Below are 23,519 nucleotides of genomic sequence, written 5' to 3'. Positions count from 1 at the left end.
GAGGTGGGACTATAGGCCGACAGTTCCGAATCATCAGGCTTGTCAGTCACAGGGCTGGGTGAGCTCTGGATTACAGGTGATTAGGGACCCATGGAGCTGCAACTATTATAAGCATGAATAATACATGGGAGATGGTTGATTGACATAAATTTTCAGAATTATTGTCACTCTGCGAGTCTCTCTAAACTCCTGATTCTGTCTACCTTGCTCTCACAGTGATTCTCTTCACCTTTAAAAATATCCCTTTTTCTATTACTCCTTCCCTTTTTACAACATCTCTACGCTACTGCTGTCTCATCTTATTTGTAATTTCTCAGATTGTTTCTTGAATTCTCTCTTCTAGACTTCTATATCTTTTTTTTTTCTTCTTTACATCCATCTTCTCTATTTTTTCCCAAGTCAGACCTTCCTCCACACAGCATTCTGGGATGGGAGAAAAACGTGCTCTGGTTTATTGGCATTTCTTTAAACCAATCACAATCATCTTGGGCGGTGCTAAGCACCAAGTGGAGCCACGGTGCCACTGCAAAAGTAGCCTCGGGAAAGGAACTTGTTTTGGTGGAACGTGTACGTTAAAAAGTTGTTTTAGTTGTGCAACGGAAAACTCAGATTGGACAGATAGTCTAGCTAGCTGTCTGGATTTACCCTGCAGAGATCTGAGGAGTAGTTAACCATAGACGTCATAAATCGACCGGATTTTAAAATTACAACACGAAGAAAGCGGAAGGTAATCCGACATCCGAAAATGGACATCCAAAAAGAGTGACATCCGGCGGAATTTCCGGCAGAACAAGAGCAGTCCCGGACGTAGAAAGTCGTGGATATTTTCCCCAACTATCGTCCATCTCTGAATCTTTCATCCCAGTGATATCTTGTACCTGTAACATTGTATCTCCTACGCGCTACAGCCTTGCCTTTGCCATGCCCGCCATAGTCAACCTCCTTTTCAACGTTGTCTCCACCAACACCACCATCTCCTTCACCGTGGTGCTGCCCTTGGTCAGCCTGGTCTCTCTTCTGGTGGGTGTCGGAGGTCACCTCCTGCTGTGGCTGGAGCTGGTGAGGAACCCCGGCCGTCGCTCCAAGCCGAGCTCCGTCCTGCTCCTCAACCTCAGCCTGGCAGACCTCAGCGCCCTGCTCACCTTGCCCTGCATTCTTCTGAGTGCTGGTTTCCAGGACTGGCAGCTCGGTGGTGGGACCTGCGTCCTCCTGGGGTTCATGACTTCAGTGACTGTGGGAGTGGAAATCTTCAGCCTGGCAGCGCTGTCAGTGCTGAGGTATTGTATTGTGGCACCGCGGACGAGACCGCCTGATAACCTGACACAAGTGTGAGTATGTATCTCTTACCAGATAAGACTGGCGATATTATTCATTTGTCTCATCAACAAATTCCATAAGACCCCTTAAAAGCTACAATGAATTGATCCTTCTAACCATCCTGGTGGTGCCATAGTCACTGGTGCACTCTTTGTTTTTTTAAAGATTATTTTTGGCCATTTTAAGGTCTATATTTTCAAAGGGCAGATGAAGACATGAGTCGAACCCGTGGCCGCTGCGTCGAGGAGTAAACCTCTATATATGTGCGCCCGCTCCACCAACTGAGCTAACCCGGCCACCACCAAGTGTGTTTTAATCAACAGCTGAAGATAGTCTCCAACAATTGTGCTACTTACTCCATTTTAAGTAACGTGTGCTTAACTACTAACCTGACGCGTCAGATGTTTTGTTAAACAGAACCATCTGAGAAGCCATCATTGGAAACTGATTGGAAAAGGACAGGCACTTTAAAAAAATACCAGGTTTTTGCATGAACGATATGTCTATCACGTTCACCATTGTTGTTTTAAACGAATAGTTGTGGTCGTCACACACACCTAAACCACATCCGTACAGCTGCCAGTAGCTCCTCACCGGACGATGATTGGTTCGGTTAGCTGGTAGTTCAGACAGAAATGCATTACTTGAAGCCTGACAGGATGGATTTTTTCGTGTGATATGTGATCCCGCAATTCTTGTGTGATCTTATTATATCGCTAGAATCCAGCTGACGTTTAAGGCAATAAAACTACAGTGCCCAGCTGTTTTAGGGAATGATTCAGTCTTTTTAAAATATGAGAGCTTTTCAAATTCTATAAATGATGACTTAAAGATTCTACAATAAAAAAGACAACCATCTCAAACAGTCAGCAGTTAACTTCAACCTAGAGGCAGTACAGAGGAGGGACTATGAGCATTCTTATATATCAGACAGGTCAATGCAGACATTAGAGATCAACCTAACAACCAATTGTTGGCTAATCCCATCGCATCAAACAGTCACTATCCTTCCCATCAAACCCAGGTCTATGTGTTCTTGCAGTATATAAAATGACCTATTTATACTAGCACAAATGTGATCCTCTGATCTTCCCCTGTCTTCTTCTTCCACAGGTTATGCACTGTTGTAGCCATTTGGCTGTTCTCAGTAACCATGGCATTACCCAAAGTCACCTACATCAGCTTTGATGGGGGTTGCACGTGGGCAGTGGGCCGAGACGAGTGGCTGTCCTTCCTGGTTCCTGGTTTATTACGTGGCCCCTCTCCTCTGTATTGCCATCAACTGTGGCCTCATCATCGGTCACCTCCATGGCTGCAGGGGCACTCTGGCCACCACTTCATCATATTTCTTATCTACCTCTCCCGGGCCAAGTGGGGAAACAGATACAAGGGTGTCCTTGCTGTGGGAGGTGACGGCCCTGACGGCCATCCTGCTGGTGTGTCTGGCTCCATGCTGGAACCTGACACTTTACTTCCTGTTGTCACGTCCGGCTGTGCGCCTGAGCTCCGAGCTCTGCTGCCTTCCTTCCTTCATAAGCACTTGTGAAAAAACCCTGTGCAGCGCTGTCATATCGCTCCCTTCCCCCCCCCGCCTGCCACGCCCACAGCCTCCTACACACTCACACACAACACACAGACCGACTCAGTAAAGTTGGTACACACACAACCGTGCTCACTCAAATGCCCCCATTATACTTTTTTTATATTTCCCATCACCCAATGGAAACACTGTAAATCCAAATACATGAGTCACAAAATGCTTTGTATACACATTACCCTCATCCCACCAATATAAAAGGACCACCGCCAAGAATCTACTACTACTGTAAGAAACAACCATCATAGCAAAATGTTATGTTATGTAATTAATTACATCTGAAAACATATCTTGGCAACAGTTATTCTGAATTGGACGAAACTCGGCACAGTTGTTTACCATGCTCCACTGAGGCTGTGTGCAAAATTGAAGTGTATCCCATTCCGCCAGTACCCCGATGTGCTGGGAGGGGCGAGGGCCCGTTCATCGCTGCTTGCAGCTTTAATTATATTAGAAGAAATAAAGTTAATTTGCATATTGTTTAAAATGAAAACATATACTTTTCTTTAATACAAATTGCAGCTTTTATCCTAAGTACAATCCACATTAGTGCTTCAAAGCTGATTTACCATCCTTTGATTCTGGTACCATTTAGTTCATTAATCATTTATTAGTCATTCATTTCGAGTGAACATTATTTGTTATATTTATACGGTGAACCAAACCGCAATAAAAAAATCAAACCCCAATATCAAATACGGTACTTGAAATAAACCCACAGTCATTTAAACTTCAACACTTTTTAATATTTGTCTTTCAATACAAAAGTAAACTGGCGACCTTGGTGTATGATACACTGTCAAAATAAAGGTTTAATAAATGTAATTCAAATTTAGATTTTTCAAATGATATGTCTGTGTCTGATAGTGTGTGATACTTTAAATTAGGACCCATGGCAAACATTAACTCAGTAAATCATTCCATCTATTTAAACTACATAGGCGGAATTGGCAACTTAATAAATCGCTAATTAAAACAGACACAGAAAACAATGATATGAAGTCATTAGGAACAAATTGATAGATAAGTCATGACAAAGTGAAATGATAGAATAAAACATCTGTGAGATATGACAAAAAAAATATACCTCTGGGGTGTGCGGGTACCCCAGTCGGTAGAAAGAGGGCCAGGTGTGTATGCAATCATAGTCACATCCTCTTTGCTTGTGCAACATTGCAGTAAATGTAAAAAAGGCTCTAGGCAACAGTGTGTAAGCCTCTCAGATAAATGACTGTATCACAAACAGAATACATTATATGCCGTAAAAACACAAGGTTTATATTCCTCATCACAATGCCAGAGTCACTAAGCAACTCACTGTCCAGGCAAATCACTGAAGAGAAAATTTGACAAAGGAGTTACTGTTTATATCAAAGCACACATCGCCATTACAAAACCAGGTCACTGAACCTAAAGAGATGTTTTAAAGCCCCCGCATGGGATCTGAACCTGCAATCTTTTTCAAGGTCTGAAGGACGTCTGCTGCTGAGCCCACATTGACTGACATAAACCATTCCAAGCAAACATAAATCAAATTCCCTATGGAGCTTTTAATCAACCATTCTGAACGGCAATAAAAAAAAAAAAAACATCTGATACCGTAAGTATGACATATAGCATTTGCGCTGTATGACAAGAGCTTTGGCTGTTTCGAGGAGCCTCGATAGGATGTTGTTATATTGCATCTCGTAGATTACGACGAGCAATACAATCTTGTAACCCTATTACTAAGCCGTCTCAGAGAACAAAAACACTGGGGATATTACAGCGGGGCCTTGCTCACCTCCCTGTAAAGCTCCTGGCTCCAACATTGTCTAAATTCAGTGTCATCTCCATAACCTTGTGAAAAGAGGCCTCTGTGACTTACGGGAAGCAATGATAGAAGCTGTCGGGTTTTTTTCCTCTGAGCTTGAATGCGGAGAGGTGCATAAATTTGACACAAAGGGTCACATCAGATGGTGACTGCATGGCAAAATGACTTCAAGTGGAGCTCATCTGCATCCAGAGTGGTTTAATATCACAATGTAAAGGGTACGTTGTGTTATTGCTTTGTTTGACAAATTGGCTGAGGACGAGTAATTGGATTTTTTTTTTTTGTCAGGCTATTCGTATTGAGAGATGTGAAACAGTGATTTAAATTTATTAGGAAGTTAGAACCACTTGAGCCTCCCTGAAATATAATATAATGGGTTTGTTTTGCAACTAAAATGGAAATTGCTCCAATTTAAAATCGAATCACACAACATATTTAAAGCAATAGTTCAACATCTTGAATACGTTTTTTCACTTTTCCTCTCATGTCTGTATGCTAAATATGAAGCTAGAGCCACTAGACAGACAATTAGCATAGCTTAGCATAAAAACTGAAAACGGGGAAACAGCTGTAGCCTGGCTCTGTCCGAAGGTAACACAATCTGCCTACAGCAGTCCTTTTAGTTCACTAATTAACATGTTGTATCTTGTTTCATTTAATTCATGAATAAATGAATACAATTTTAAAAAAACATGCGTAAAAATGACAGTTTGTGGTTTTACGGTGGGCTTAGTCTGTGCCAGACTATTTTTTGGTGGGGTGCAGTGATTTCCTGGAGCCTCTGTTGATAAATTTGTCTATAGCCAAAGACAAGTAATAGCTGTCCAAAACAACCATGCATATAATCAATTTCCACATGCTCACTGAAGTCGCCCTTAATTTAAACAACAGTTTCATTTCACTGGATGGCAAAAAGTATTTCACTTCCAGTGGTGCCATTATAATGATCTGTGGATGACAGGCATGTGACCAGGATAAATACATAAAGTCATCTCTGACCTTGCGGTCGTCATCTTATTGACAGCCATAAATTGAACTTCAGTTACCTCTTGACCTCCTGACATCTCCCAGACTGCACCGCTGCACATTCTAATGACAGATCCCAGTGTTTCCTTTGGGAAGGAGCAGGCAGCTTTTCGGGGATACCGTCTTGGTGGCTAATGAGAGCACTTATCTCTGTCATCTGTCTGCGCTGTGATCCTCTCACACAGTGCAAGGCACTAGCGAGCGCTCGTGTCCTGATGAGACTTAATTAAGTCTGCAGATTAGTGAAAGCTTAAGTCATGCTGAGCAGGCCCATTGAGCCAGCCAACTAAGAACGGCGGGGAGAAGAAAAGACTGCAAAGTGAGATAGATTAATATCAACGGAATTCATATGCTAACTGAGGTGACTTCTCATCGTCTACATGGGCATTTTAGAGAGGTATTGATTCTTTGAGTGTGGCAGCAAGAACAAACACTTAATAGCCTTAAGAAGATGTCAGGTCATTCAGCTTCATTATACACTATTTATATCCCCACAGGGAGGATCTGTGTAATACAAAGAGCTATAGACGAGTAGTGATCCACAGAAATAATTTTAGCCAGGCCAGCATGTTCACACAGCATGGTTGACGCTCTGTTCCTCTCAGCAATACACCTACTACTGTATGTGTCAAATTGGAAATAGGCAGGAGGAACACTGTGTTTTTTTTTTCAGTCAGACTAACTCCAGGTGGTACTGGGGTTTGGACACCAATGTCTATGATGTACCTTTATCTTTAACACAGTAATAATTGGTTATGCAACATGCATGGCAAGCCCTCTTAATAGGGATTTGTTTGGAGGAATGACATAGGGAAGGGAGATTGCATGGATAGTATAATGATTTGCAACAGAAAGCATTAAAAATTGTGATGTTTAATAGTGCAGGCATGGCTTGGAGATTAAAGATGTACCACCACCAACAACAACAACAACAACTAGGACATCACTAAAAGCAACAAAATTGTGTCATAGGGAAGCTTTTGTTTTTATGCTTCTGTGCCAATCAGTCTACGAAATACAACATAAATCTTAAAAACCTAGAGCGACAGACAATTTCAGAGTCCAGTCACTGCGAGCAGTAAACTGGAGTGAGATGTGACCAAATAAGGTTTAGACTCTGGGCCAGAGTGGGAATTGGTGTGTTATGGGAAGCTGATTTTATTTCTCACATATTTGACAGATATGACCTGGGGCTGAGATGTTGTCGGTTAAAGAAGGGTTTTGTTAATAAATTCAACCAATGAATTTTCCACTGAGAGTGCCAGTTAGCTAGTACACACAGTCACAGAGGGGTGTTATGTTGACATTGGGTATGGATTGGATAGCCGAGTGATACAAAACATTAGGTCACTCTGAAACATCCTTTCCTGTAAACTTCCTTCATGATATTTGTTGGGGGTTGGGGGCATTTTACCTTAAAGTGTAGATATAGTCAGAAATGATGGGGAGGGATAGATGGCTGAGGCATCGTCGTTAAGACTAGAAAAGTGCTACATACTGTAAATGCAGTCCATTTACCATTCCCATAATGCAACTCAATTGTTTTTTTAGTTTTTCAGTTTGGTTTTGATATCGGGTGATGACTCAGAAATGATGTAGGGAGACCTCAGAGATGACGACCAGTCCGAAGAGTACAAATCAAGTGTAGCTTTATTCAAACAGTGAACAAACTTTCATGACACTGGGACAACCATGAGCATACAGACACGTCTGCCCAAGGATGACCAACATGTACATCAGAATGAATTCCTTTTAAACTCTTTTTGTGCTATCACAGCATGAGACATCTATTTCAGTGCACAAGTTTTACTCTTAAACTACACCTTTTATGGCCGATGCTCCTAATAGATTCTCACATTCTTGGCTCCGATTCCTCTGTGTGAAAGTTGTACCCAAACTCATAATATATTCACACATTCTAAGCTAGGCTTCACTATGAGACCATATCATCTTAAACTGACTGGTCTCTAGAAACTCCTTAGACTAGATAAGATACATTCAAACATTTGCATGCACACATACCAAACCTATCAGGTTTGTTTGTCAGCAGGATTACAGAAAAACGTCTGGCTCAGTTTAATGAAACTTGGTAGGAGGGTGTAGCATGGGACAAGGCAGAACCCATTCAATTTGGAGTGGATCTGAATGAGGATAAACACATAGGCATAGGCTAAGCCTGTGCATTAAAATGATTAAAACAGCGCTGGCAGCAGCAACAACAACAACAACAACAGCATATTGGGGAAGTGAATCAACAGATTTATCTGTGATAGTAGAGGCAAAAGCCTAAGTGTCGCACTAATTCATTTTGATAGGAAACACAAACACGTCATCGCACTGAATCTGACCAAAAGTGTAACTTCATCACTCAGTAACTAAGCATCAGACTTTCACGCTTATAGGTCTGGCCCTGCGGTCCAGCCAAAAATCTTGAAGGGGCAGTTCATCAAAATCAAAAATACACATTTTTCCTCTTACCTGTAAGTGCTATTTAACAATCTGGATTTTTTTGGTGTTGAAGATATCGGCTCATGCTCGTGACAGCGTGAGATTTGAACATTAATGGCTTCCTGCCCACCTAAGTTGTAAGGTTAGCTAGCTCAGGTGAGCTAGCAGTATCAGGTAGAAGTAATTACACATGAATGAGCACATGTTTGTGAAGGAACAAAGGTTTTTTTGCTAAGAATCAACTCAAAACATTGCACAATGTAGCTTTAATGCACCACGAGCCGAGTGCCGTCTAGTTCAATTACATTGGAGAGAAGGCAGACATCTCTATGGCCGATATCTTCAACACTGGGCAACTCGCACTGAAACAATTGATAAATAGCACTACAGGCAAGAGGTAAATATTGATTTTTGATTTTAGGGTGAACTGTCTGTTTAAAATTCAAGGCCAATCCAGTATAACTTGAACCGATGACATCATCAAGGTTATTTTGTTCAGACCATAGACTGTAGGGCTGTGCATTGGCAAGAATTTGGCAATTCGATACGTATCACGATACATGGGTCACGATTCAATATATATATATTGCGATACTGTGCGTAAGGCGATATATTGGGATTTTTGTTATAAGTTATAAGTATAATTTGATAAAAACTACTATTTAAAAAAATTAGACATGATGTTCATAAAAGTCAAAGAAGTTTACTTTAGGTAAACAATTCAGTACACAGAAAATCAAACTGCCAGTTTGGGATTGTGGTTCCCAGGTTCTTAGTGAGCTAATATTTATATGCTAAAGTAGGCCAAAGTTCCGCCATAGCTACATTATTAGCTTCTAGCAAAAAGTCAGGCCCTGTTAGGCAAGGACACTAGTGGTGCGTCTCAGCATAGCCATCTAGCAGTAGGGGGTTTAAACACAACATAAACGTGAACCACTGTCTTACATGAATATTTAAAATAAAAAAATTAAAATTTGATATTGCCTTTTTGAAAATATCGCGATACTCAAGTGTATCGATTTTTTCTTAAACCCCTAATAGACTGACTTAGCCCCTTAAATCCCACAACTGTTTTTACAAGCTATTAGTAGCCCAGGCATGACAAGTAAACTGCCCTGCATGTATAAACTCGATGGACTGCCTTTTAAAATCCATAATGAAAACGTATCTGGTCCTGTGAGGTTAAGTCCTTGAAATAGACTAGAATAGACTAATAGACTATGAACCACCCAGACCTCTCAGGTCGTCTGGGACAGGTCTACTTGCTCTCCCTAGAGTCAGAACTTAACAGGGGGAAGCAGCGTTCAGTTTTTATGCACCACATATCTGGAACAAACTCCCAGAAAACTGCAGGTCCGCCGCAACTCTCAGTTCTTTTAAAGCTACATTGTGTAAGAATTTCTCCCATCTAGCAGTAAAATTGTAAATGACAACCAACAGAATATTACTTTCTAGCCCTTCCTCCTACGGTGGCCGAACCCGAAATTAGCTCTCTCCCTCGTTTACACGCAGCTGTTCTAGCCACTCCAATATTTACTTTGGTCTTGTTGCTTTGCCTGTTGCGTTGTCGTTTTAATTCTCTTTTCGCTTACCTGGCGTGTAATCTCCCCCTTGCATTCGTCATGGTGCCAATAGGTGTAATGGTGCGTTCTTTTTGTCCACCGAAGTCGTTTTACGAGTTGTTTTCCGGAGTTACGACCCGGAAGTTGCAAAAAGATCGCCCCCGAGGTCGTATTTACAACTCGTCAAGTCGTCTGAACTCAGAGGACCCCGAGCTCACTTTCAAAGATGGCTACGTCGTGCATCACACGTAGTAAACATTGTGGTTTTCTACAGTTTTAAGCACTTTTGTCTTTGTTGTAACCAAATGAAGAAGTCGTACACATAGCGCTGTATACTGCTACCTATAGGCATGTCGCTACAGTCTTATTAGGAGTTAAATACCGCCTGATTAGTTATTTTGTAGCTTGTGCAGCTGAGACGCTCGGTTGCTATATGACAACAACGGCTTTAAGCCGAGCCTTGAGCAGAAAGCAGAGCAGTAGCCTAACGTTAACGTTAATCAAAACGTAATTTTCATGCATCAAACTGAAATATAGTTGTGTAATATGTCAATAACTGGGTGAATAGAATCCTAAATGTTACTAAAAATGTTACAAAAATCCATCTTTTCTCCAACTTGTAGTATTGTGTGACAAAAAGAACGCAACAACCCACGGTAACTCGTTTTCCGAAATGGATGTGACGTCACACTCGAGCTACTAGTTGCGATTACAAGACAAAAAGAACGCACCATAAGAGGGCGAAATGCGGAGGTATGTCCCTCTTTGGCTAATGTATTTTAAAGATGGAGGCGCTACATGGCTGCCGTCATTCGAGCAAGTCGCTCGTATGTATTCTGAATGATTCTGAATGTCAGATTCTACGCTTACGAGAATACTTTGATTGGTAGGAAGTAATTACACATGAATGAGTAGGCCTACATATTTGTGAAAGAACAAAGGTTTTTATTTAGCTAAGAATCAACTCAAAAAATGACACAATGTAGGTTAAAGTCAAGGCTGATGAAGACCTTTCTTTTTGATGTTGCCTTTCTTTAAATAATTGTTAATTTCTTATACTGCACTGTAAATTTTATGCTCGTATTTTATCTGTTTTTCTTTTTTTTAATCGTTTTTAACTGCTCTTTAATGTTTTATGTAAAGCACTTTGAATTGCCTTGTTGCTGAAATGTGCTATACAACTAAAGCTGCCTCGCCTTGCCTAGTGGGAGCACAATAAAACCTTGTTCCTCTGTACAAACATTCACGGACACCTCCAAGAGGCGCCCCTCTGCCTCCTTCTGGCGGCCGCTTCAGCTCACAGCGACGACAGCGGATTCTCTACCGTTAAACCTAAAAGAAATATACCGGGAGAAGCACAGAGAGAGAGAGAGAGAGAGAGAGAGAGAGAGAGAGAGAGAGAGAAGAGGGATGCAGGTTAACTGTCTCCGCTGGTCGTTGGGACGCCATAAGGACAAGGCGGGATGTGTTATTGTGCTTCTTATTCCAAACGGAAACGCAGGTGTAGCGCCTCTTAATCCCCTTGTCCAGCCTACTACTACCTATCCCAGGGTTCTATGCGCCGCACCTCCCTTTTCAACCCACCAGAGGAGGATTTTACGCGCCGGTGTGGAAAGAATAACATCCTGTTAAATGAGATGTGGCGCGTCTCTTTTGTGCACCGTCTGTTACCGCCGCTGTGAATGTGATGCCGGGTCTTCGCCCAGCACAGATGACCTGAACCGGGCGGCGGAGGCGGTTGCAACTACAGCACTTGTTCCATAAAGAGAATACTTACCGATGACCATGGCTGACCAGGTGAGGCGACACATACTTTCCACCTTCTCTAAACCCACCTCGTGCGCTCTGCACAATAGCCTAGACTACACGGGCACACACCAGGTAGGGTACGTACGCACGCACACAAACGCGCACTCAAACACACACTATACACACACACACACACACACCCTCTAATGTGCACCTTAGAGCATAGCACGAGATCTAATCATTGTTTATGCATCGCACACTTCCTCCCTATCACACTATCTCTGTGTGGGAATTCAGTTTGGAATGTTGAGCATTTTTTCATCTTTACTCACTTTTTAGAATATTAATGCAGAGGCTTCCAGCATCTCTGTGCTGGACAATAGTGACTTTATATTCACGTGTCTTTTTAGCCTTTCTCTCTCTTAGTGGAGAGAAAGGCTTAATTCCATAGATTCCTTCATAGATGCTCCAAATTGTATTTTAATGAGCCGTGGACTACAGTAAACATGGTTTGGAAGAATGAATGTAAGCTACACCAGACATAACTAGGTTGCTGGTAAAGACGCAGCAGACAGTGTAATTGGGCAGTATCCATGGAAGAATAAAAACATTGACTGTAGTATTAATTTTGTATTGTGCACTGTTGTTTGCCCTAGTTTCTTGACAGCCTGGCGAGAGGAGGAGATTAACCCTTGACACACTGACTCAGCCTGCTGTCAGAGTTTACAGTTTCTGCGTGTACAGCTCCCCTGAGAGCCGCTGACAATAAAGGCCATGCTTAATTGATTAGTTCGGTCAATAAACCTAATTGAGCTACCCGAGTGAGCGCGCGCGCGCGTGTGTGTGTGTGTGTGTGTGTGTGTGTGTGTGTGTGTGTGTGTGTGTGTGTGTGTGTTAAGAGAGAGAGCGTCTGTGTTAACTTGCAGCCACACCCCAACTGTATGAATGAAAAATAAGTATAATACTGTGCTATACTATAACTAAAAATATACTGTACTATAGTATACAACAATACATTACACATCACTACACCATACTTGCAGTACACCACAGACATAACACTATTGTCTACTATACTGTAGTACATACTGTACTATATGTCATTACACTACATTAAACTATACAGCCATATACTGTACATTATTACAGTACATTACGTGACACAACAGTACTTAACCACACTATACAGTACAATACTACACTACATTACACTATACTGTACTGTTCCATACAATAGTACATTACACAATGCTTTACTGTACATACTAAGTTACACTATTCTACTAAAGCTGCACAATATATTTTTTATTTTTATTGTCATCGCAATATCAACTGGCGCAATAAACACAGCGGGAAAGGGTGCAACATATCGCGAAAGACACTGAGATTTTTTTTCTCTTAGATGAAAGACAATAGCAGTAGAAAACGGCACTTTAAAATGTTTCTATTACTCTTTTTTTAGTGGTGCCTTTTATATTCAATTCAATGTTCATTTTGTTCAATTAAAGAATGTTGGAAATTATTTTCTTTCCTTAAAGGATATTATAAAACAAAGCAAAAGTACAAAAATAATATGCTATCGGAGAGAAAGTTAACCGTTTATTAGGTACACCTGTACAATCCAACAATCGAATGCAATCCAATACAGCTCTGAGATAAACTGTGTGAACTTCACTGGGTAAACCCCATTATCTTTGTTGACACTGTGTCAGCGAAGTGTTCATTGAGCTCATAGTAATTTGTGAGATTTTCCTCTGTGGCGGTGCTGAATTGCATTGCATTTTATTCTAATACGTTGTTGTTATTTTGTCAATACCCTTTTATTAAGCGCCAATACTGTACTTAGCTCTGCCACAGGCAGACGCTTGGCCACAGAAGCCCAGGGGTGCTGCTGGAGCGAGATTAATTGCTGTATTAATATTGATGAGGGTCGTCTATGGTTGACCCTTGGCTGCAAAACGCACGCTCTATTATGCACATGCACGCACAAACTTATCCCAACACACAATATTCTCAGCAAAACTATTGTTCCGAAGTTAACCGCTGACAATTTTCCTTTTTTTAAATAGGTAGAGATGTAGATAAAGACTTTACTTTTTTGACCCATTTTCGTGTGAATTCATGCGAAGGTCACAAGTACAAGTGCACAATGTACAGTATAGAGCCCCCTTATGTAGAGCACATATACCCTCATTGCACACAGCTGCAGCCACTTTTCCTCTGTCCCTGCCTTGTGATTCATTCTCTTTCTCTTCTCCTCTCTGTGTGTCCTCGTCAACCTGCTGTCTTTTAGCATCTTTTTATCTTTACTCTTTCTACCGGCAGCTCCCCCCCTGTCTTCTGCCTCCCTCTTCTCACCACCCCCTCCCCCGCCCCCCACCTGCTCCCTCCTCCTCTCATAGGTTTCCCTTTGACAAGCTCTGCATCTTCCTTCAGCATCTCTCTCTCTCACACACTTCCACTTATCTGACTCACCTCCATTGTTATTACCTCCTCCTCCTTACACACATAGGCACACCCAGTGGAAACACCCTTTCCCCATTCTTCAGTGATTTAGCAGAATAGACAGGTGTTACAGGTAAATCTGCAGCCTGTTTGGACCTCTTGTACTATTATTTTAACTGCTGTGCTCCTTTCTATATTTACACTTCTTTTTGTTATCCCTCAATTTCATTCTAGTACAAAATGTTTCTCACCACGGCGCCCCCCCTCCGGCGTGGAAGCACACCCCTGCCTCTCAAACACCAGCTGAGGAGGGAAGAGGCCGTGTCTGAGGACTGTGATTGGATCCCGGACATGGCAGAGCCTGCCACGTTGCCTATCAGTGACACAGCGGTGCCTCAGGATGAGTCCTTCAGCCAATCAACAGCCGCCCAGTCGGCTTACCACAGCCACGGTGGGGCATTGAGGATAGTGCTACTTGGACAGAATGGCGTGGGCAAGACGTCGCTTGCCTTATCTCTGACCGGGCAGTCGGACAGATCCCTCTCTATAGACTCTGAGACACAAGCATGTGGTAAACACTTGGATAGGGATTGGTGGAGTGTGCTTTTGTGTTTATGTGCACCTGTGTTCGGACTGACAAACCTTTTTAAATCAGTCTTAAGGGTTAACTTTAGAAAAGCTTAATTTAGACACTTATTGTGGAGTTAAAACATCCACAATTAGATGTTAGATGAGTTAGATGAGAAGATTGATACCACTCTCATGTCTGTACGCTAAATATGAAGCTGGATCTAGCAGTTGGTGAGCTTAGCTAAGAATAAAGACTGGAAAACGGCAAACACAATCTGCCTACAAGCACTACTAAAGTTAACTAATGAACATGTTCAACAGAAGACAGATGTTTATGAGCTTTTTAATTCTGATTTGGGACACTTCCACATGTGATCCTAAATCAGATACAGGTCTGATATTTTGCCATGCAACCTCAGTCATATCGGAATTCATGCGACTTTTATGTTGCCCTAGATCGACATTCGTCACAATTCTGCACTGGCGGGAGTCACTCATGCCATGATTCCCCGCATCCACACACATCTCCGTACAGAAGTAGTAGCCATTGCTCCACAAAAAGCCATAATTAAAAATTTGGCTCTCTTTCTCATCGTCTTTGTTATCATCTGCTCACGAATTCTGGCTTCCACTGCCAGAAAAATTACTGTATAAAGGCTGACTTCAGTGGCCTCCATTTACTTCTGTATGACAGCCTGCTGCGTGTGTCTTTGTTATTGTTCTTTTGCGCATGCGAGTCGGGACTGTGACCAGTTCACACTGGAATCTGATATTGGACACATTTAAAAAATATTATCTGATCTGAGCAATAAATCCAAGTTGAGCACTAAGGCAGTGTGAACATAGCCTTAGGCTCCCTAATGCATAAAGCTGACTTGCCCCTGACTCACGCCATACAGTATTCATTACTGCCCATGTAGTACATTTGGATTCATGCATCATAAATGGACAGAAAAAGCACTTCCATCCAAGGAGCCTGTACACATTTCTATGTAAAATTATTCTATGAGCTACATGGCAAAATTTCTAATGTAAAAAACATACGAATCAACACCTATTTAATTGACAAATTTTAATAGCTTTTTTTTTACCAGATGCTCTCGCACCATATCAGCTCTGTGGGTGGGTTACCACCTCACCAATTAATTCCTGTCCTCACCAAGTAATTACTAGTAAAAGACAGCAAGACCTTATTAAAACCAGGAACTACGGTGTGCTTGACCTTAAGAAAGACATTTCATTCATCATAGTGGATTTTCCAATCTATTTCAAGCTATTTTGGGTTAATGTGTATTTTAAAAGCTGCCATGCAATTTTAAGTAGTGTATTTTCTAGGTACGTATCGATATGGTCAACACCCATTTATATGTTTTACCTTTTTTACTTTGTAATTACAGATTTTCTTTGTAATTAGCCAGTAAAGTGCAGCTAATAGAAGCATTTTCTAAGTCTATTTATATTTTTTATTATTGTCAACAAATCCCAAATTGCCACAACAAACAACGAATTGATCCTATTAACAAGTATTGTCTGTGTAGTAAAAAGCCTGGTACATCATAAAGCATGTCACTGAGCTACACCGTTGCAACTGGGCGACATTTCCCTTCATTAAGACGAGCATGAGTACTGAAATCTTTTTTTGAGTTGATCCCATGTACGGTTTCCTGCTGCCTTAAAAACGTACACTCTCCTACTGCCTGAACGCATATTAATCCGCCGCTGAAAATAGTCCTCAACAAATGTACTATTTACTCCTGTTTGAGTAACCTTTGCAACAAACTACAGTGCCCAGCTTTTTTAGAAAAGGAATGTGTCTTTTTGAATGATAAAAATAATTGCCCCTCTTTTTCAAAGATTTATATGTTCAGTAGGAACAAACAGGCTTTGAGGTGAGTGCCACAGATAGGGTAGGGAGAAGTGTGGTTTTGGTTTTCTTTTCCATGGAATGTGTTAACACAGAAAAATGAACAACCACCAGTTATATTCTTTAAATTGGACTACAGAAATATCAATATAAGAATGACATAAAGAGAAGGAGCAGATGTCTGAAATGGGATGCAGTAACACTTTCCAAACATGTCAGGTGGCCACATAACCCAATTTAAACATCTTCATGAAACTGATTTAAGGTGTCTTGAGTAGGTCAAGGACATTTGTTAAGACCTAGAGTCATTAGTCAACTTTTTCAGTAGCAGCAATTTAGACCACTGACATTTCACTTTAGTTAATATTATTATAATTCGTTTAGACTCCACAATGCATCCTGTCATATTTTTTGTATTTCAATATATAGTTCTGCTTTTATTTTATGGCAGTGTGGTGTTTATCATTACACTCTGTGTGCTGATGTGTGTGAAATTTGTATTTGCTTGCAGGTGAGGGCTACGAGAGCTCAGTGACGGTCGACGACGAGGACAGCAAAGTCATAGTTTTTGACAACTGGAAACAGGTAAGTTACTGACTGTCAGCTTCCCACCTCAGACCCTCTGTCTTCTTTATCTCGTACCGTTTACACCTATTTATTGCTTGTTCACATGGAATGGAAAAAAAACATTTGTTCAATCACTGCGATGGGCAAATTATTTGTGTGTATTCGAGCGTAAAAAGAATGTGTACATAGCTTTTATGTGTACAAATGTGTGCTACACTGTAAAGGGAATCCTGCAGCAGCAGCTGTGCTCACTGTACTGTACTTTTTGAAGTTCTCTCATTCGGAAAAGTGGAAATCGCTCTCTTGTTAACCTTAATTGTTTCAATTCAAATCTATAGTTAACAAGTTTTTTTTGGCGAGGGCTAAATTTGCTGCCGCTGTGCATCATCAACCTTTTGAGCGGAACTGCGTGAGTGAGTTAATACGACCCCGTGGTGATGGGTTTTGAGCAGGAGAAACTTGAGCTGCAGCAGGCAGCTGTAGAGAACAATAACAGCTTGTCAAAAAGCTCCTCATCATGCTGAGGACATTGAGGGAAATCAAAAAGCTTGCAGTCATTAATGTCTATTAATAATGTGATGGAACGGTCAAGCATGCTAATTTGTGTGGAGTGTAGATCGTCCCTAATGCATACTAAGCCAGATGTCCACTCGGCGTTCAGGGGCTCTCCCCGTTAGGTTAAATTATTCACACGCAGCTACATTTGGCTCGCGGGAACTTCGCTGGAAGCTAGATCATTTTGTCACTTTGCTCTCTCCTCCCTTACTCACCCCCAATTTTGTTGCCCTTCCTTCCTGCAGCTGTCATCATCTCCAAATCTCACTGTCCACTCGCTCTTTTTTAATGCTTTTGTTGCGGCGCTCGCTCGCCTCTCTCCACTGGCCCTTTTCTGCCGTGGTTAAATCTTGCTGAGAGTTAATTACGTTTGTTATTCTGTGCGTGTTAATACGAGGCAGGGCATTAAGGCTGAAGCAACAGACCCAGGCCAGCGGGAAACTTGGAATAACTCCAGGGCTGTCAGCAGTGGGGGCAGGCAGAGAGGACTGGACAGCGTCCCAAATCATCTGCCAATATATGCTCATGATTTTGTGCTTTTTTTGTGGTAATGCCCTTAGATAAAAGACACATACAGATACAAACCTGACCACACAGAGTCAGGCCTGCGACAGATGTTGTCCAGCTGCCTAACGCGTGTTTTGGCCTCGCACTGGCACAGGATTAACCGCCGGTCCCAAGAGGCAGGGCTGCAAGTGTTCTCCATGGTGCACCACGGCCTACCAAGTTACTATAGCAACGTGCAAAGACACACACATGCACTCTCACGTATGCACATACAGGGCTGACTTAATCACTCACTCACGCATAAGATAATGTTAGAAAAGTCAGCATCTGACACTGTTGGCTGTGGGGCTTCTTATGTTCTCCGTCCAGGCCAATCAGCGCCTCATCATTCCCTTGCAATACAAAGATGAAAAAGTGTTACACTCACACTCGGTGATTCCTTCAAGTGCTTTCTTTCCTTGGCTCACAGCTGATTGACACATGAAGGTCTAGCTGAAGCTGTAATTTTTCCCAACTGCAGTGCAGGGAGCGGCGCACAGCAAATGGCAGGTAGAGATTAGTGTGAGTGTAGAAACACACAAACACACACACACACGTGTGTGTGTGTGTGTTGTGTGTGTGTGTGTGTGTGTGTGTGTGTGTGTGTGTGTGTGTGTGTGTGTACATGCACATGCTGCAAAGGCATGGTCAATGTGTAAAACACCAGCATACACATGCACAGAAGACTGAGAGTCTGCTCAGCCAGACCCTGGGATGTAGTGAGCGTTGTTGACGTCACCGGGGTTGGATGGTTTAAATAAGTCATCCATGTGCCCAAAATAGAACACTGGCACACTTGGCCTTGACCTAGCTGGCCCATGCTGCCTTTAGACTGACATTGGGTGTGTAATATATCTCTTAGACAAGCCTGGGTTCTGTATGTAGGGAACCAAGTGGGAGATTGAGGTCGCTGAGGACCAGAGGGGCCCTGTCACCCTTTCTCTGTAATGTGTGTTTATCTGTCTTATTGTCTGGGATAGATAAACACTTTATTCTGAGCTCGAGCCAATCTAGGAGTTTCCATTATTATTTTATAGCTTGAAATGAAGTTATTTATCAAAGACAACCAAATTGGGCAGCCTGAGGCCTGTAAAAATGTAGGCCAGTGATGAATACGTGTCTATTTATCAGCGTGCAGTGAGGAGAATTTGCTGCTGCCCCCGGGAGGACAGGATCATTTATTCTGTTAAAACAAATTAGAGAAAAAGTCCAGGATGTAATTTGGAAGAAGATAATTGCTGCTTGACCACATTCTTTTGCTCGATTAGGAGGGAAGAAAAACATTGTTCCACCATCCAGTTCTTGGAACAGGGACATATTTTGACATTGTCTCAGGGGGTCACTTCCCTGGACATTTTCTCTTTCCTGTTTTACAGCCTTATGAGAGTCATTCTGTACTACTTACAGTTTCTCTTTCTTTTTTTTTTTTGCCCAAATCCAAATAAGCTATTTTACCTTAACAGTTCTGCTTGCATTAGTCTCTGCTGGTAGTCACTGCTCAATTTATTTGTGCAGAATACTCTGTGTGAAATAAAATCAAGAAACTTTGGTTGTCTGAATAGACGACTGGCAGATTATTTAGGATAATTTGGGCACATACAACAATTCAGCTACATGTTTTACGTTTCGACAGTAAAGCACCCAAGTCTTTCACATGCACGGCAGTACAGAAAATAGACAAACTAGCTAGCTAGCCTAATTGCTAGAAAGCGGAATTTAATCCAGTAATCGCTACACATACTTTTATTTTTCCTTTAATTGCCCTTATCTCTAAAGTAGCCACTGTAACTTATCGACATTACTTCTTGCTAACAATCCTTAGTATGAGTTGAAATTAACACTAGTAAACTAGCCGTCAAGCATGGTAGCTTTTCTATCAGTTTGTCTCTCTGCCCCTCCTCTGTATCCTTGTAACCTACTCCCAAAGCCCCTTCATTGCCATTTTCCATTTGTCTACCAGATGCCCTCCCTCCTTTCCCCACCAGCTGACTGCCCCACACATCTTCACACCTGTCCCCACTTCTCTCATCAGCCTGGCTTTCCCCGCCCACTTGCTCACCTGTCCCCAGTTTCCTCATCAGTTCTCTAGATTTTAACCAGCCCTTTTTCGTTCTCTGAAATCATTCTGCTGCCTCCTCAGCCTGCATTTGGGTCCTATCCCCGTTACCCTACATTTTCATCAAGTTCAAACAAGATAAAACATGACTCTCAACTTAAAGGTCCCATGACATGCTGCTCTTTGGATGCTTTTATATAGGCCTTAGTGGTCCCCTAATACTGTATCTGAAGTCTCTTTCCCATAATTCAGCCTTGGTGCAGAATTACAGCCACTAGAGCCAGTCCCACAATGAGCTTTCCTTAGTATGTGCCATTTCTGTGTCTGTAGCTATTGAGAAGGAGAGGGGGGGGCAAGGTGGAGGTTGGGGGTGTGGCCTTGACCAATTGCCACTTTGCTCGTTTGAAAGCCATGATGTCCCAAATTCTCTGGGTGGGCAAAGCAGAGAAAGGGGAGGTAACCTTGCTCCTTATGACCTCATAAGGAGAAGATTCCAGATCGGCCCATCTGAGCTTTCATTTTCTCAAAGGCAGAGCAGGATACCCAGGGCTCGGTTTACACTTATCGCCATTTCTAGCCACTGGGGGACCATAGGCAGGCTGGGGGAACTCATATTAATTTTAAAAAACCTCATAAAGTAAAATTTTCATGCTGTGGGACCTTTAACATTTTTAACTGCATCAGTGTCATGACAACTAACATACTGTAGTTAACTTGCCAATAAATGTCAGCATGTGCTGTCCAATCGACATTCATGAAATAGTTGTAATGCATGCAAGCCAGTTGTGAACATCAGCTTTTCATCAATTTCAAACAAGATAAAAAAAAATGTCTCAACTTAATTCTCATCTGTAACAGTGTCACTCTGTCAAACATGTAAACAATGCTGATTGAGGCTGTAGAGATTGTGCAGTAGTTTAATGGTGGTTTACTGGGGAATGAGGGAAATATGTGTTATGTGCAATGTGTTTTTTTTTTTACCAAGGGATGTGTGCAATCTATTGTTGTGACTGCTACAATTGGTGTTGTATTTTTTATTTTATTTTTTATAATTGTCAATTGTTAGTATCGTACTCTGGAAACATATGATTGCGCAGCATTTCATGATTTATTCAGCTCCTTTAACCTAAGTCACTGAATAAGGTTGCAAGGACATAAAAATACAGTAAACCTGCACAAAATGTTAATAACTTAATGCGATACTCTCCATAGGGGGGTCAGAGGTCAACTACAGAACAGCATCCCTGTAAACAGTAGGGATTCAGGGATTTGCTAATGAACACTTCAGCAGGGTGGAGGCTCCACATGCCGTCATATTAAATAAAGCCTGAATCTGGGTCATGCCGGGACACTCACTACACCACCCTCCTGTGTGTGTGTGTGTGTGTGTGTTGTGTGTGTGTGTGTGTGTGTGTGTGTGTGTGTGTGAGAGAGAGAGAGAGAGAGAGAGAGAGAGCTGGTTGGTGGTCATGGCATGCAAAAGTCTGCATGTTGCACCATGTCTGTGCTGTGATGTCTGCTGCGTTCGGTAATGATGTGGTCATTCGTGGTCATTGGTGCTCGGCTTATGCAGTGCTTATGCATGTGTGTGTGTGTGTGTGTGTGTGTGTGTGTGTGTGTCTGTGACCTGGCCAGTGCAGGCCAGATGGCCTCTGTAATATATTTCCTTAGGGAAGCGTTGTCTCTGTGCAGCAGAAAGTAAGTGAGAGAAAAAAACACAAAAACACATTCCTTATGCACTAAGCTTGCTCATCCTATTATCAGATTTTGACTTACCTACCAGAGCACGGTGTTCTTCCGTCATCTCATCTTACTTCTGCTTCTCCCTCCTCTTTCTTAAATTGTCCTGTCTTTCTTTCACTCCCTTCACTCATCACCACCCCTGCATCTTTATTGATCCACCTGATCTTTATTATCTATTTTGCCCTGAGCGATAGGCAGACAGATGGAACACAAACCAAAGAAGCAGATGTGCACAAATCATGTGTTTTTATTTTGAAAAAGCTAAATGATGCGTTAGCGTCTATGTATTTATCTGTGCGCACTCTGTGGATGTTTGTGCAAGCAGCTGGGGATGGGTTTGAACTTTTTTTTCCATGTAAAAGTAGTAAGCTGCTTTGCTCATGTATCTTGTTCTGCAAAACAAAATTCTTGGGAGCCAATAGACTGGAATAGTTCAGGTTCTGTGACCCAGGCAGTGGGGAGCATGTTGTATAATGAGGGATGCACGCGCACACACACACACACACGCACACACACACACACACACACCACATGCTCATGAACTCTCTCAAAATATGGCCAGATACTGTGTTTTCTGCCTTGTTTTTTACTACTGGAAGAAATAATAGATTAGAATAGAGAGCTTGCAGAGCCACAGCTTATGCAGCTTTTATGCAAATGGTGCCTGATAAGTGATTCATTGTCCTCACTGTTAATGGTTACGGATGTAGTGCCTGACTCACGTTTGTGTGAGCATGTTTTTGAGTGCATGTTAATGTACGTGGGTATAATGTCTTTAGTTTCTGTGCGTATAAAGAGCTTGGGAAACATAAAAATGCCAGTTTAGTGGTATGGTAATGGCTGTTTTTCAACTGCAGCTCCATTGATAGCTTTGAGAAACTCAGCCACAGCTTCTCACTGCACATTAAGCCTGCACAAACCATGATAAATCTCCCTTTCAATGTTGCACTGATAAAGGAAGGGTGCTTTCTGTCAGGTTTATTGGATGTGTTTTTTGTATCGACATATCTGCGCCAGAAACAGGAAGTTGTGGGAAATGAATTCTTAGAAACCCTCATTCTTGGGCACCTGGGCAGCTCAACTGGGACAGTGTGCGCCCATATACAGGGGCTTAGTCCTCAACGCAGCGGTCATGGGTTCGATTTCGACCTGCAGCCCTTTGCTCCATGTCGTTCCCCCTCTCTCTTCCCTTTCATGTCTAAAGCTGTCCTATCTAATAAAGGCATTAAATGCCACAAAAAAAAAAGAAGAAAAAAAAGAAATTCTCATTCGTAAAGCCTTTCTGTTTATTTATCATGGTGTTTGAAGGCCTGATTGATTGCCCTGGTGGACTGTGTTTTAACAGAGGGAGAAGCTGCAGCAGTGGAGAAGTGCTCCACCAGTATATACTGTATCTGCATGGTGTATAATCAGCTGATTATAGCTTATTGCAAATATATCCATATGGATGTATATTTCAGACAATAAGTAACACACATTGCAGTACAGAAGTGATGGATATTATATATGGTAATTTATGTGTTTCCTTTATCATGCTCAATACATATTGTTACAATTCTTTAATGACCAAATTGAATAATAATGTAATGTATACTTTATTAATCCCACAAGGGGAAATTCAGTTTTCTTTCACTCTGTTGAATATATATATATATATATAT

At 41.8% G+C, this 23,519-nt stretch overlaps 1 protein-coding gene across 1 annotated transcript in view; it reads left to right on the top strand.

Annotated features, from left to right (window-relative positions):
- The first annotated feature begins 11,142 nt into the window (after positions 1 to 11,142).
- rem2 (RAS (RAD and GEM)-like GTP binding 2) overlaps positions 11,143 to 23,519 on the top strand; it is a 30,814-nt gene continuing 18,437 nt past the window's right edge. Inside the window, exons 1-3 of the mRNA XM_039816553.1 lie at positions 11,143 to 11,560; positions 14,192 to 14,528; positions 16,903 to 16,976. Of these exons, the coding sequence (XP_039672487.1) occupies positions 11,543 to 11,560; positions 14,192 to 14,528; positions 16,903 to 16,976 (429 nt within the window). The 5' untranslated portion in view covers positions 11,143 to 11,542. The remainder of the gene's footprint in view (positions 11,561 to 14,191; positions 14,529 to 16,902; positions 16,977 to 23,519) is intronic.

Source organism: Perca fluviatilis, chromosome 11 (genome assembly GCF_010015445.1).
Source record: "Perca fluviatilis chromosome 11, GENO_Pfluv_1.0, whole genome shotgun sequence".
NCBI lineage: Eukaryota > Metazoa > Chordata > Actinopteri > Perciformes > Percidae > Perca > Perca fluviatilis.
Note: the sequence above shows the minus strand (reverse complement) of the source record. Positions and strands in the feature narration are given on the sequence as shown.